Source organism: Pteropus medius, unplaced genomic scaffold (assembly GCF_902729225.1).
Source record: "Pteropus medius unplaced genomic scaffold, Ma_sr-lr_union100, whole genome shotgun sequence".
NCBI classification, from domain to species: Eukaryota; Metazoa; Chordata; class Mammalia; order Chiroptera; family Pteropodidae; genus Pteropus; species Pteropus medius.
This window is the reverse complement of record NW_024342471.1, coordinates 3,671,504-3,687,237: the sequence shown is the minus strand read 5'-3', so window position 1 is coordinate 3,687,237 and position 15,734 is coordinate 3,671,504. Positions and strand designations below refer to the sequence as shown.

General features: G+C 48.4%; 1 protein-coding gene across 2 annotated transcripts in view; it reads right to left on the bottom strand.

The window, feature by feature from the left end:
- Positions 1-7,036: 7,036 nt before the first annotated feature.
- Positions 7,037-15,734, bottom strand: part of DNAAF9 (dynein axonemal assembly factor 9) — a 113,155-nt gene continuing 104,457 nt past the window's right edge. Inside the window, exons 32-37 of one of the 2 annotated variants that reach the window (XM_039863852.1) lie at positions 14,015-14,121; positions 13,628-13,702; positions 11,651-11,853; positions 10,477-10,542; positions 9,377-9,470; positions 7,037-8,795 (exon numbers count right to left, since the gene is read on the bottom strand). In XM_039863852.1, the coding sequence (XP_039719786.1) occupies positions 8,683-8,795; positions 9,377-9,470; positions 10,477-10,542; positions 11,651-11,853; positions 13,628-13,702; positions 14,015-14,121 (658 nt within the window). In that variant the 3' untranslated portion in view covers positions 7,037-8,682. Of the gene's footprint in view, positions 8,796-9,376; positions 9,471-10,476; positions 10,591-11,650; positions 11,854-13,627; positions 13,703-14,014; positions 14,122-15,734 lie in introns of both variants that reach the window. The other variant, XM_039863853.1, reaches the window with a different exon arrangement.

Here is a 15,734-nt window from a genome sequence, read left to right as displayed (position 1 = left end):
AATTTCTTGAGTTCTCTCTGTTCCTGTCTCCACACCCTCTCCCTGCTTCTCTTACACCCACTCATACCCATCTTTTATCCTCACCACTCCACTGAAATTTCTTTTGTCAAGGTCACCCTCTGTCAACTTTCTTGCCAGCCCCTCCCCCACCCCAGCAGCACCCAGCACGGTCAGTATTTCCTTTTGCTTGCAACACTTCTCACCTTCCCACCTCCACTGACCTAGCCTTCAATGTTGGGCTGCTCTGATTCTTTCCCTTAATCCACGTCTCTCAATTAGCCACAGCTGACAGGTCACTGAGCTCCTGACTTCCTACTTACCCCACTCCCCTCAACTTGGATGGCTAATAGGTAGTTCAAATGAAATTCAGGTAAAATAGAGCTCCTGAGTCCACCAACTACTTAGCTGCTCTGGACCTGAGTGTCACCCTGACTCATCCACATCTGATCTGTGAGCAAATTTTATTGGGCTTAACTTCAAAATAAAGCATGGTTCCGCCCACTTGCATCTCCAGCCTGGTCCATCATCTGGGCCTCTTGACTTGCCCCCTCCCCCTAATCCATTTTCCACCCCCAATGGCATCTAAAGGCACTTAGAAAAAAAATCCAAACTCCCTACTGTGGCCTAGGGAATATGGGGTAGGGTAAGGGGTGCTGTACAAACTGGTCCCTGCCTATTTCCCACCTCATCCTATATCTCCTGCTCCCAGGGGAGTGAAGCTCTGGCCAGCCCCACCTGCCTTGAGGCCTTGATAGTCTGGTGCCTAGAAGACTTGTCCACAGCTCTTATTAGGGCTCATTTCATCCTTTGGCTCTCAGACTTCCCCGGTCACACCGTCTAAAGTAAGTGCCTGCCTCCTTCCATCACAGACTTTCATGGCCCCTAACTATAGCATGGCCTTCTTTATTCTTACTGTATTGCCTGGGCCCTGTCACCTTGGCTAGACTGGAGCTCCTTGAGAGCAGGGCTATGTATTTGTCTTTCACCAGTGCAGCTCGTAGATAGTAGGTGCTCAATAAAACCTGTGGCATGTTGAACATATGATTGATGTCTCCAGAGGCTTTCAAACCAATAAAGACCTCCAGATGACCTCTCATCCTCTATCTCCCACCCTGACTAGGGTTTTCCAGCCAGATACTCCTGATTCTCTCTGCTTCCTTCCTCTCACCCTGGACTCCACTGCCATTATCGAGTCCTTTTATTTCTATTTCCAGTCTGCTCCTTCCCTCTGCCCTTGCCTTCCTTGGACACTTGGCAAGTGTGGCTTCCAGCAACTTACACCCATCAGCTTTCCCTGGAGTCACTCTAGTTTTACAAGATTCTTGGGGCTCCCGCTGCCCAGAGCAGGCAGTCCTGACCTGGTGTTCCTGGGAGGAGAGATGCTGTTCTCACACTGTCTCTCAGGTGATGCTAGTGAGGGCTCAGGGAGGGACAGTGGCCTCCGCTGGCCTCCTCTCTCTCCTAGGGGACATCTCCAGGCCTTACAGGTGGGTCGGAGGAAGACCTTTTGGTGCCCGGCTAACACAGGACAAATCTCTCTGTGCTCCACATCCTACCCCCACCCTTATTGACAGTCAGAACCTAGCACTGGGCAGAGGTCTAATGACTGCTCAGTGATTCTATCTGGACAGCAGACTGTGGGCAGGAGGTTCCAGGGTTTCTCCACAGCCCTCATGTCAGGCCCTCCTGCTCTCTGACCTGGGTTCCAGTTCCACAGCTCAGTTTCTCAGCCAAGAACCCCCTGGAGAACAGACACCACCAAACACCAACCTACTTTCACCTGCTGTGCTCCAGGGCCGCAAGAGATATATACCACCCCACTGCGTGTGCGGCAATGCCCAATTACTTCCCCTAGCAGGATCCTTCAAGACAGACATGCACCACGTCAGAATCTTGCCCATCTTGCTGAAATGCAGATCCCCAGGCTGGACATGGTGTTCTCATTGATAAGTGCCCTGAGGAGACCAAGATTCTGCATTCCAACAAGCTCTTCAGGGCATGTTGAAGAGTGCAGAGAGCTTTGAGACAAAAGCCACAGGGCTGGTCCCAAACTTCCCTACCCTCATCTACCCCCAGACCCTACCCCTTTTTGAATTCCATCACCTGCCACCTGCGGCCTCCTAAGAGTTTGGGCAATCTATCACTCTCCCAGCCATCCTTGCCCTCTTTGGCCATTCTGTGTACCCCACATCCTCCCCATCTGTGGTCCTCATTTTCAATTGTCCCCTGTGTAAAGGGGCTGCCCAAAGTCCTGCCTCAAGCCTACCGTTCAGGGCCGCGGCTGCCTTTGGCCCCACTTCAGACCACCCTTCTCAAAAGCTCCATCCAGCTCCTTGAAAGAAGCTGGATGCACAGGGTAGGGAAAGTTAGCAGGAAGGAGCTGGACAACACCCTCAGGCCTTTTTTGTTCTGATAACTTTTATCTATAAAACAAAGAGGTTAAAATGGAGTCTTTTTATCTAGAAAATTCCATGAGTTTCTGGTTATCTAACCATCTTTCCTCTTCCTGTTGTCCTCATTTTGCTATTATTTGTACATTCATCCAGGCATGAAATTTGAATAAAGTTTCTTAAAAATTTGAAGCCAAGAGAAGAAAAATATTAAACTTCTTTATTGGTATGGGAAAAGCAGTAGTAACTGTAGGATAAAATGGGAATATATTACACTTTATTTGAGTAGCATTTTTTTTTTACAGATTTATAATCATTTGACATAAAATTTATAGACCCTGATGCAATTTTTTTTTAACCAAATTATTTTGGCTGGCCAATTTAGCAATTGCAGAGGTCTGGGAAAAACAGCAATAATTTGTGGATAAACAAATTTATTTTTTTTCAAAGTTTTAGAGAACGAAACAAATTTTTTGGAATTATTTCAAAATATTGGGTATTTTTCCACTTTGGCTTTTTCCACTTCTACCTTGAGGTCACCCCCTTCACTCTTGTCTAATTAGTCATTTTGTCTTGTCAATTGTTCCTTTAAAATCACTCTCTAGTTGGTCCACTTCTCACCCCACCAATGTGGGGCAGCAGTCCCTCCGCCCCTTACAGTCTACATGATTTTCCTTTCATTTAAGAAAAAAAAGATTCTCAAATAGGTTCCTATGGACATGCTGCTGCACCAAAGCACTCTAGAGCCAAATAATGGTGGCCTTTTCTAGGTCTGTAGGGGGAATGATCTTAGTGGATAGGTTGTTTTCAATTAAATTTTTTTCTTTGGTTAAAAAACACTACCACTACCACCACAGTGGAACAACTTTGTGCTTGCTATCACTCATGCTAGAAAAGCCTAGCAGAAAGGGAAATTTTAAAAATCAAGTAGATTTCTGATTTTAACAGAGAAGCTCAGAGATGGCCTCCAGGGGGATGAGCAATACCGGTTTGGGGAACAAGCCCTTTTTTAGGACTACTCAGTTCCCCAGTGGGTCTGGTCTTGGGCAGGGGGTCCTGGGAAGTGCACAGTGACCCTTGGTCAGGCCAAGCTGAATACTCCTAACTGCCGTAACGGGTTCAAGGATGGGAATGGGACCCCAAACTTTGGGGCCTCTGGAGAGGGAGGCTGGATCTTGCCTTTGGGTGATGGGTTGCTGGTGGCATTACCACCAGGGAAGAGTGTCACCACCAAGGATGGAGAGAGGGCTCTGATGGTATCTGAGTGCCTGGGCCCAGTTGAACTTAAAGGTGGTACCACCCTGGGATTCTTTTATAGGAAACAAACTATTCCCTTTCCGTCATAGGCCGGGAGCATATGGTCATGTTTTCTTTGGGCATATCTGTTCCCTAGATTGTATGATAGAAATTAATACATTGGTATTTTTCCATGCTCCTCCGAACCCTGTGATTTTCAGCAGCTCTATCTGAGACCTTCTGCTCTAAATTATACTTTCTACTTGTTTATGCCATCAGTATTCCCTGATTCTGGGGCTCTCACTGTCAAGTATGCCCAGTAGTCCCCTTTGGGCTCCAGGTGGGGGATGGGCCCCCTTTCTGGTCCCCAGGCTTCCTGGTCTCTAAGTCCTTCTGGCCTTCAAAGACCATTCAGCCTAGAAGCCCTTCTGTCTCCCCCACTTCCCTGGCAATTCTTCGGGGGTAATCATCAAACCTTTTCCGGGAAGTGCAAGCACAGGAGTTCAGTCAAGGTTCAAACCTGGCCCTGCAGGATGGGGAGGCCAGAGGCTCTGGGAAAAGGAGTTGTGAGGTGGGTAACACTGCTGCCTACTCCTTTTTCCAATTCTCTCCACCCACCTCGCAGGCAGTTTTGCATTTGATTGTACTTGACTAATTGATCACATAGAATCTCCAAACCCAAGTTGCACCCCCCTCACCTATCTCCACGTACAGAGAGGCTGCACCCTCCCCTTGGAAAGGCCAGCATCTAAACCTTCCCAGTAGGGCACTTCCCTTGTCTGGAGGCTCCTGTGTGCAGGGCGGGACAGGAAGCAGGGTCTCTGTGGATGCAGCGGCGTCTTTCCCAGGTTGGCCCTTTTCCGAATCGGCAGAGGCCTCACCTTCCTGCCCAGAGGAGGATGTGAGCAGCGCCCTGATGGGAACTCCAGCTAGGGCACCTGCAGTGGGAAGTGCTCACCCATGCCCGAGCCGCTTGGACGGCCAGGTAGGTGAGGTCAGCCCGTGCACAGGGAAAGTTGGGCATTTTAGTTTCGTTCCTTTAGAGCAGTGGTCCCCAACCTTTTTGGCACCAGGGACTGGTGCGCCTATGAGAATCTAATGACAGATGAAGATTCACTCTCTAACCCACCGCTCACCTCCTGCTGTGTGGCCCGGTTTCTAACAGGCCACAGTCTGTTAATACCAGTCTGCAGCCTAGGGTTTGGAGACTCATTCTAGAGCAGCTGGGCTTCATTCAGCGTCCTCTGCCTTAGAACGTGGGTTCCAAGGTTCAAGCCATGTGGAGTGCCAAGAGCGCATTTCGGATCCAATGCGGGGCAAGGGCAATGGCTCTGCCATCTGGGCCTGTTACTGCACCCTTCCTGCCTCACCATCCCCCACTTATAAAGGGGGGCCAAGTGGCCACCTCGCAAAGCTCTGATTGGGATTAAATGAGCCTGTGAAGTGACGATTCCTGTTGCAGTCTGGAACCCACAGAACCCACAGCTGCTCCACTGTCCAAGATGAGGGTGTAGGCACCAGGGGCTGTGGCTTCCCCTAGGGACCCGTGATGGTGGGAGGGCTTTTCTCTGGGGCCTCTGGAGATCCATGTGCTCCCAGACAGCTTCCTCAAACCTCCTCTCTGGGTTCTGGGACTCCCCCAGAATGCCTGCCCCACCCCGCCCCCCAGCTGCGGTAGTCTCCACATTGGAATTTTATTCCCGGGTCACTCTGGGGTCTGGGGAAGGGAGTGGGAGCCCCAGCAAAGAGGCATTCCGGGAAAGCTGAGGGAAGGTCCCCAGTCCCGGGAGATGGGCAATCTCTTCGACCCCATCCCAGGGGACTGCGTCTACAGGGACAGGCAACTACAGGAGGTCTTGTTTGTTCAGTGATAGTTTATTGGTCCTTAGCATTACATCTCAGTTATCAAGGTAAATTCACATACACAACTGCAGGTAAAAACATGTAAAATAATATAAAAATAAATTGAAGGCTACTTTTATATATTTACTGAATTAAGTAGTGTAATAAATACTATAATAAGCAAAAAGCTTCAATCACACAATTCAGTTTCACTGAAGTTACAGTAGTGTTTGTAAATATGAGTTTTAAAATTTAAGTTACAAATATTAAAGCACTGAAAAACTAGTATAAAAGTGAATTTTGGCACATAAGTGAGCTCTTCTTCTGTCATTAGTATTTGACAACCTGGGACAACGAGGAAGCCACTTCTCACCTACTTTTTGAGGTACAACTATCCATCTAGGTCAGCAACATGGCTGGAATACTTAATAGTTTACAATCTTTGAGTTATTTTTCCCTTTTGAGAAGCCTGGAGAGCAACTCAGAGCTTATTACTGTGCAAAAATTCTCCAAAATCCTAACAGAATTTAGGAGTGAACTTTTTCTTGCAATCGCAGAGCCCAGTGTCCAGGACTTGGGTCAGATTGCCCCTGGAGCTCAGCGGAGCCCACTTGACTCCTTGCCAGCAGCCCCTTCCTAGGATGATCCCTTTTGTCCAATTTTTGCCTCCTTCTTCCAATTTAAAAAAAGAAAGAGAAAGAAAAATCCCAAATCGAAACATAAAATGACCCATAACTTCAGCGACTTCAACATTATCACATTCACTCTGGGTGATATAAAACTGAAGCTGCTAACAGGAAAGTTGGCGAAAAGCATGTAAGCCCCTGGAGGACTTCTGCCTGTTCCTAGGAACCCACACCTGAGTCCTTGGTATCCACTTCTAAGGTCAAAATCTAAAACACAGTGTCATGGCCCTTCCTCAGGAGACAGCTAAGCCCCCACTCCTCCACCTGGAGCGCCCGGGGGTAGGAGTCAAGTGGATATTAAACTTCACGGTCAGAAACCAGAGGTCCCACAGGTTCCGGAAGAGGCAGTGCAGGGAGTAGGCACCTTCCTGGCCTCAGTCCTCAAAGAGCTCACACTGTGCACCCCTAGTGTGCCTCATCAGGGTCACAAAAAGTGCGCCCCAAGGAATGCCCTTTCACCTATGTGCCCCTTCACACTCCCCAGCAGGATGAGGAGCATCTAAGGAGGCCTCCGCCAGTTTTGCCTTTTTGGCTTTTAAACTTCTTAATGTTTTGACTTTTTTCAATCACAGTTTCATATTCAAGTTGAGGTAATCACAGTTTTCTCTCCAAGAGGAGAGGAATTGGGACAGTGGGGCAAATTGGTGAGAGAGCATTTCTATGGACAATGGTCAGAAACTGAGACCACCACGTAAGTACAGCCCCACGCAGTGGGAAGACCCGCTGTTATGGGCGGGTTCCGACCCCTCTTTAAAAACTCTTTTGTGCAGCAGCCAGGAAATGGCTCAAGCTCCTAGATTTGGAGCTTTCAGTTAAAACTTCACAGCAACCCACCTGGAGGAAATTACCTATGGTTTCACCCACCCCACCCACCCACCCCACCTCCCCCTTTTCTAAGGCTGCTGAAGTTTGAGTTTTTAAAAAGAGCTCGGTAGAGCTAAAGGAAGCTACAGTAACTCATTGCTTATTTAATCAATTGCACTTAAGACCTATGTTACTGATTCTGGAGCAGAGGCAGGCCCATTGTGGACCCCAACCTCTGGCCAGCCAGAAGTCAGGGGCTCCCAGACTTGGGCTCCACACCTGGGCCCTTGTCACCAGCAGCTTTGGGAGCTGAGACTGGAGCACACAGGCCTTTTCAGAAGCCTTTCCTCATGCAAGATTTCTTATTCAGTGGCATTTGGAGTTTTGTTCATTTGGCTTCAAATACAAATTGTTTTCTTCTAATACAAGTACAGGTTACCAATAAGCCAGTAACAACTGCTTTACTAGTTGCATGCAGGCCTCTGTGTGACCAGGTACACAGACCACATGTGCTCCATCCTTTCTCAAAAATCCCACTACATTACTGGAAACTTTGCTGGTTTTGCCTATGTGCTTGTTCCTAAGGTATTTCAAAAAAAAAAAAAAAAAAAAAAGTGTGAAATTCAGAAAGCATTTACAATCTAGGCAGCTGAAGCACTGAAGTCCTAACAGACATCACCTAAACATCAGTAACTGTGACCTTCTCTTCCCACACTAATCCTAGAAGTCATGCATGGGACACGTTTGTAATTCCTCTCTGCTTTATGGTCCAGCTGAAAACAAAGCCACTGGAAGGAATTCAAATTTGAATATTGGAATTCTTTAAATTCCTGGTCCTCAGGAGCCAAATAAGTCCAGGGCCAGCAACAATGCTTGGGAGCATGAGTTTCCTGAAGTTCGCGGCTGAAAACCAGGTCTTCCCTGAGGAAGGCTGACTGCTGGAGACACCCCACAGTGATCAGGGACTAAGACTAAGAAGTTGCAAGATGCTCCCCTCAACAGTGAGGCGAAGCATCCCAGGGAGGCTTGAGCAGCAGGTTTGCTCTGGTCCCTGAATTAGGGAAACTGGAGTGATACCACAGAGGGGGGCTCAAGACCAATCCCAGGGGGAACTGCTCATGTCAATTCAAAAGCCACACGCTTCTGGAAAGCAGCATGCCTTTCCCCTCAGTTTAGTCTGTAAGGGAAGTCCCCTCATTTTAGAACAAGCTGTTGATCTCAGCCCAAGCTGCTGGCTCTGTGAGATGGGCTTAGGCAGGGCCTGTGCTGCTCTCCCCAGGACTGGGCCCAGGGCCAGCTCCTTCAATAGAAGGGACCTGACCAGGGAGGCAGGCACTGGGGATAGCGCTCTTCTGGGGCAGTCTTGAGGTCTGGGACCTGTGGTGGCTTGGCACCCCAGGGACGGCCAATTTGGGCAGCCAGGGTCCATTCTGCATCCCAGCAGCTCCTCTGTATAATCCAAATGCTCCTCCCCAGCCTCGCAAAGAAGATACTGTTATCAGAGACCCAGAGTCTTGGACTGCCAGCTGCATATACAGGGCAGTCCCAGTCTGCTCATCCTCCATGAAGACCCTCCCCAAATCAGTGGAGCAGGTGATACTCTTCAGTGCTGCAGAAAGAATAAAGACGACATGCACTCAAGCCAGCACACAAAGGCCAAGGACAACAAAGGTTAAGAGACCCCGTTTTGTCCATCTCCAGAGTAGACACTCTGCAGCCTTCCTCTAAGGCTTCTGCTCAAAGAGATCATGATACTCTTGCTGCTCCAGCTCACGGTTATACTTCTCAATTTCCCGGTTGGCTTCTTCCACATAGTCATTCATGAACTGGTCCATGACTGGTATCTCATTAAGGAACACAGCTCTGAACCTGGAGGCCAAGGGAGCCTGAGTCTGGCCCAGAGGGATCTGTGGGCAGGTGAGGTGGGGGACTCTTGAGGTAATAAGTGCCCACCCCACGCAGAGGATACTTGATGGGCTTGTTTACATACTGGCAGCACTATAGCTAAAAAGAATGTACGGGTTGGCACAGGGTCCTTCATGAGGTCTTAGAACTGAGCCCTTCAGCTTTCATTAGCACGCAGCAGCACCCCATTCACCTTTTCATAGATTAACTATTGTAATCAGGCCTAGTCTTCCCACATGTAAATTATGAAACTGATGGCCACAGAACTCAGGATGTCACCACAGCTGCATTTAAACTACAACCCACAGAGTAACATCAGCAATCACTAAATGAAGGAGAAACTGAATTTTAAGGACTTTTAAGAGGCCAAGATGAAGTCCGCCTCTGATCTGCTGCATGTTCCCAGTACCTAGCCTGCTCCCAGAGCTGGGCTTTGACAGCTTAAGCCGACACTCTCTTTACAGAAAGGCTTCAACATACCCCCAAGCCTTGCTTCCTAGGTTCCAAGGATACGTGGGTGAAAATCAGTCTTGTCACCAAAAAAGTTGACAAACTGGGTGCCATTATAAAAGTAGCCTGCAGGCAGGGGGTCCAGGTGACGTTTCACCTATAGGAAAAGAGTCCTGTTAGAATTATCTGACCAGTTTCTATCATTCACTCATTCATTAAAAACAAAAATAAACAAACCTATAATCCTAGCAAGTGAGTCCACTCCACCATGGAAGGCTATGTGCCAGGGAATCAACACTCTCCCCTGCCCCGCCCCACCCTCAAGCAGTGACTGGAGGGACCTCCACCTCTCAGAGAGAAACTGTGGGAATTCCTAATGGGATGAAACTCCAGTTGTCCACAGCAGTACTGGTTCAGTAATACACCCTTTGTTGGCTCTCCTCACTTCCTTCTTTCTCCTACTTTTCTGTTTCCCTAGTAGGTGTCTCACAGAATCATTTCCAAAATAAACTACCTGCACTCAAATCCTTGCTCAAGGTCTGCTTCTGGGGCAACACATGCTACAAGGACTGCCTTCTGAGGTGTCCTCCCCAGGAGCACCCAGGGTTACCTAAGTCCTGTAGGGCTTAAATATAAAGGAGGCCTCCTCAAGGCCAAAGCAGGGGGTCCTGGAGTCCCAGAGCATTCTCCTGCTCCACCTGCTCATTTCTAGGACTAGTGACACAGCCCATGCTAGGGCCTGCACTCTATGTCTTTTAGCCTTTGCCTCAAACGCAACAGGAAAAGGCCCCTATGGGGATGGGGGCTGGGACAGAAGCTGGGAGTCAGCCTGGAGGTTGAGAGGGCTCATTAAGGGGCCTCATGTCTTGGCCTCGGGGTTCTAGTATGCCCACCTGCAGCTTCTGGATCTAGATTTTTTCCCCCAGGCCCTCCTTGGTTTATCTGTGATTTATCTGGGACAAAAGAATGGGAGGAGAAAAGGACTTCTTTAGCTGCTTGAACAGGGTGGCGAGGTAGGGCTCCATGTTCCTCCCACAGGCATTGGTTATCTTCCGTCCCATTCCCAGGTAACACCAGAACATCCTAAAGGATGGAGCTACACAAGCCTTTAACAGCCTTGGGACACTGAGGGGGCTTAAGCCCCTAGGGCAGGGCACACTCACATGGATGTTCCTGATCTCCTGCTGGGTCAGCATCCCCCTGGTCTTCAGGGCTTTCCTCTGAGGCTTCTGTGCAGAGATGGAGGGGTAGGGGTCAGGTCCCAACAGAGCTGATGGCTGATGGGAGTACATGTGTAGGTGAGGGCTCAGGGGGCCAGTTACATGACTAAGATTCCAACGGAGGGGAAAGCACAAGCGCTGTCATGGCCTTGACACAACATCCTGCCTGTATGCCCTTGAGAAGACCACTTTCCCACTATAGAGCCCTGTGTACCAGAGGCAACAAATGACAAAGACCAGTGCTTTTGCAGATAGGTATGTACTAACTCTGCAGATTCTCAACCCTAAACTCCACCAGTGACAGACATGCAAAGGGACGAGGTCTCATAGTCAAGCACCATCTAGTTTATCCAGGTGAGTCTGAGAAAGACACAACCTATAGGCAGCCACTCCTCACTAAAAAAGACAGATCCCATCTGAGAATCTACAAAGGACTGAGGCTCCAGCCAACTCCATCTCCAGAGTTCTAGGATGAGCTAAACCCCTGAGGTTGTGCTAAGAGACTCAGTACCCAAAGCTTGCAGTATATTGGAGAATTTTAACTCTAGTGTGTTCTTTTTATTCTTTTTAGTACTAAGATAAAGATGTTTGTGTGCCTCTACAGGCAAGCCTCTTCTTCCCCTGCACCTGTCCCCAGGGCCTTGGGCTCGCTGCTATCTAAGCTTGGAGTCTTGGTTTGCAAAAGGCTCTAAGTATATCTTTGTTGTTTCCAGAGAGAGAGCCGAAGAATAAAAGATGCTTGACTGAAGAATGCAGGAGAGTTTTGAATTTGGTTCAGCTAAGACAAGACATTTTGAGTTTGTAACAGCAGTCTGAACCAGGGTCCACATGGAACCACCAGATTTCACCCAGGTCCTAGTTAAACCACCCCATAACTCCAGTCAGCCTTTGGAAGTAGAATTGGAAATGGCTGTGAGAGGAAGTCTGCCCTGAGTTTGCCCTGAGTGGCTGCCTCCCACTCTCTAAGTGTCCCTGAAAGTGCTGGCTGAGCCTGTGAGGGGCAGGCTGGTAGGGAGGCATCAGGGAGGCAGTGGAGGGGCTTCTGCCTCGAGGCCAGCAGCAGCCCTAAGAGTGCTAGCCACATCTGCGCCAGGTCTGCCTCGGCTTCAAAAACCACCTGCTTAGCTGACTGCCGCAGCCAGTCCTTGACGCTTTCTTCCTTCAGGGAGCAGCCGATGAACACGAGGTAGCACTCCTGTTGCCCACTGTTGTCTTGAGGTGCGCCTCGGGTGGATGGTGGTGTAGGTCCCTCCAAAACTGGCATGATGCTCAAGGAATTGGTCAGGGTGTTGTGGCAGACCTCCATGGTCCTCTCAGAGTCTGCAAGGAGGACACATGTCAGTCCCTGAGACTCTGCCCCAAAAGGATAAGGCTATACTAAGACTGACACAGGGCTGATGGTCAGGGACAGATTCATTAGACACGTGCAGGAGGCTGAATGAGTATGACTGGTGGCAAGTTAGAATGAAATAAGAAAGGGAGGAGCAACGTAAGTTCCTGATTTGGCTGATTTGGTGATCAGGTGGACACCATTAACCTGGAAGGGGACCACAAAGGGAAAGCCCCCTTGGTAGAGATGTAGGGGGTGGATCTCAGCAAAGGCCTGAGAAGCCGGGGGAGGAGGGCATGTCAACAGTGCAGGAGGGTCACCTGGATAGGAAAAGGAAAGATGTGACTGGGTTTACAGGTTGCGGAGCTGGGGACTAAGACTGGAGACATGAGAAAAGCGTTAAGGCCCCCCTAAAAGGCGAGATGAGAAAGGGATCCAGAACAAAGAGAAGTTCACTTTGAACAATGGGTCAAAGATAAGTCTAAATAAACAAGAAAAGGAGGTGATGATGGGAGAGAGGGAAGATAAAGGCATTAAGAACTCTAAAGCAGGTGGAGTTGTCTGTTGGAGCCTGAGGGAAGTGAGCTGGAGTAAGGTGCTTGAGGAGAAAGGCAAAAGTTTCAGATTCAATAATATAAATTAGGCCAAAGATATGCATTAAGGAACTTGAGAGATTTTTTATTTTACTGGTTATGTCATCTAATTCTCCCATCTGAACCCAGATGGTTCCATGCTTACAACTTTCACTAGCTCCTTACAGCGGACACTGATGGTTGTCTGCCCAGCATCCCTCTCTTCCTCCAATACCAATTCCCCATGGGTCATGGGTCCCGGAAGCCATGGCAACTCAATCCTGGCCAGTGAGAGAAGTCTGCTGAAGAACTGGGACCAGGCGTTTCATGAAAGATGTCTGCACTGTTAAAGACACCCACAGGAAGAGCCAGTCTCTCCCACTGTGGGATTTCGTACCTAGACTTACAGCACTACCTGTCAACCATGAGGGGTGGGTACTTGCGGACAAGCTGATACACTAAGAATGGAAAAACACAGAGACACGTTACCTGGGTCCGCAGCAGCCTTGCTACGTAGCCTGACCTCTTGATTTCTTGTTATATAGCTAACAGCTGCTAGTTGAGTTGGGGTTTTCTGTTATAACAACCAAAGACACCGTAACAGATATACTCCCTCCTTCCTCCTAGGTCCCAGCCACAGTAAATCCTTTTTGGTTTCTGAAATGTGCCTTTTCCCTGGAATTTCCTCTCCTTCCTCAAGGTTGAGCTGACCAACTCCTTCTTGATTTGAGGCCTTTCCTGACCCCCAGCCCAGGGTAGATAGACTTCAGGTCTTGAGGGCTCCAGAGGCGTAAGGCTGATAAACAAGCCTACTGGGCAGAAGGGAGGAGAAGGAAATTGGAAGGCTAGAAGACCTTGACAAAAACAGATCAGGAGCTGGAGCTCAGTGTTGGGGTGGCTCCTGGAGATAGGTCTAGGAGGCGGCCACGGATGGTTCAAGAGTGTAAGTCTCCGGAAAAAGGAAGTCAAAGGGCTGTGAGACCATCTAGGGGAAGGGGGACAGATCCTCCACTGCAGAGCAGAAGCACCTGGAGAAAGGTGGGCCCCTGGCAGAGAGGGATGACTAGAAGAGCCTGATGCTGTATGGCCGAGGGCAGGGTTTTTGAGTCTGAGAGGCATCAGTGGTCTGCAGCGCACCAGTGGAAGCCATGAACTCCGTAGCACAGGGCCCCCAAATCCAACCCCCAGTTACCTGAAAACTTCACTTTGCCCAAGATGTGGTAGATGTTTCCAGAGAAGGGACTTGGCTTGATGGAGGACTGAATTGCTGGTGGAGGAAGAGGACAGAGTTGTCATACACCTAGGGGCACAGGCCAAGTTCTGGGTGGCACGGCTGGAGGGTTAGGGACTGGAAAGGGACCCTACACCAGGGTCCAGGGCCCATAGGTTCTTTCCCCACCAGTTCCTCCCCAGTGGCTCACTATTCCCAGGGGTGGGGACTCCTAGGTTCTGCGTGTTTTCAGACCCAAATGGTGAGAAGACACAGCACTCAGAATACTAAAATGGTGCCATGAAGCAGGGACGACTCTGCGCACTCTTTTATCAGATGGTCCCAGACCATGTCCCAACTGAGGCTTACCCTTACACTTGGCCACAAAGCGAGTCTTCTCCAAGGGACGACCAAACCATACGCAGATCTGAACCATTAGTGGGAAGACTGATCCAGCATCAAATTTACCTTCATACCTTAAAAGGTTTAAAAAATTTTAAGTACAAGTATTTGGGGCTTTGAATGTTATTATATACTACTTCGGGACATATCATATATAATATTTAAGTTCTCTTACTTGTATGTACTTTTGTGTATAAAACACTTGTTTAAATGTGCATATCTCTTTCATCTTGAGCTTGGGAAGCATGGTTGCCCCATTAAAGCAGGAAGGTTTTACCTACTGTAGACCAGCACTTCCCTGAAGTCAAAGACCTCCATCTACCTTTGAAGCTTGCCAGTTTTCCCGACACTGGAGGTCCTTCTTGGTACTCTTGGGACTCCTCTTCAGGATCCCCTCCCACCCCTTTAAGGGCTCTGACTATGCCCCACCATTGCTGAGGGCAGCTTAACAGACTGTATATTTGGATGTGTATACTCTCTCCAAGAGGAACTAAGGAGTTGGGGCATCTCTGCTCTATTTTCTCAGCTTTGAGTTCAGTATATATAATGCCTGCCACAGACTCATTTAGAATATGGCCATATTTAGAGTACTTTAAAAACTTAAGTTTTTGTTATGGAAAACTTCAAACATATGCAGAGACAGAAGGGTAGTATAATAAACCCCCATCATCCAGCTTCCAAAGTGATGGAATCATCATTTCTTCTTTTGAATTATTTCCTTCAGATGAATCCCCATGACTGAAATAAGTCCAGGAAAGAGTATAACCATCTCATGGGTAATAATTTACGACACCCCAGCAGTAGGTGAATAATCCAGTTGCACAACAATTCCTCCGGCAATGGTTACTCGAGGTATTTTTGCTTGATGTAACAGTATCAATCAAAATAACAGTGAAGCACCATTCTACATTTCTGAATATTACTGACATGGAATTCTGTTACCACAGTTCTCATCTATACTTAGTCTTCAAGTGAATTGTTCACATTTATATGGACTGAGTTATTTTTCTTAAATATCTAAACAAGCCTCTCAAAAAATATACTAACCCTTTGCCATATCTGATGCAAAGATTTTCCTCCAGTCTTTCTCATTAGCGTCTTTTGTTTTAAAATAGCATGCAGTTTTGAATTTTATATTGTTGAGAGTATCTTACTCTTGTGGTTTCTTAGTCAGGGGGTGAAATAATTATCATGTTCTTTTTGCCCTCCCCCCTATCCAAACATTTGGAGACCAAATCCTTAGGGGAAGTTGGAGGGGCTGAGGGAAGAGCGAGAGGCTTCTTCCCAGACTAGAAACTAGCCCTTCTACCAGGGGAGGTGGGTGGGGCCAAAGGGAACAGGGAGGGCTGTGGGAGGGGAATGGCAAGCCTGTTCACTCTGAGGTGGTGGCCCTAACCCAAGGAGAGACGAGAGCAATGGACAGAGATGAGTCTGATGGCTACCATCTAGTTAAAAGATTAAATTATCTGATTCCCAGGTAGGGACTCAGAAAGGAGGGCCTGAAGGCCATTCCATTTGATTCTCTACAAGGACTGATCTTCCTGATAAAGGGAGGGATTTAGAGTCTAGACTCACAGAGCCTTCTAATGAACTCCTCATACCTAGCTCTCTCCTGGATCAGCTGCTTCCAGGAAAGTCTTTACCCTCAGCTTAGTTCATGTGCACCAGGCCCAGAGTCAGTATGGAC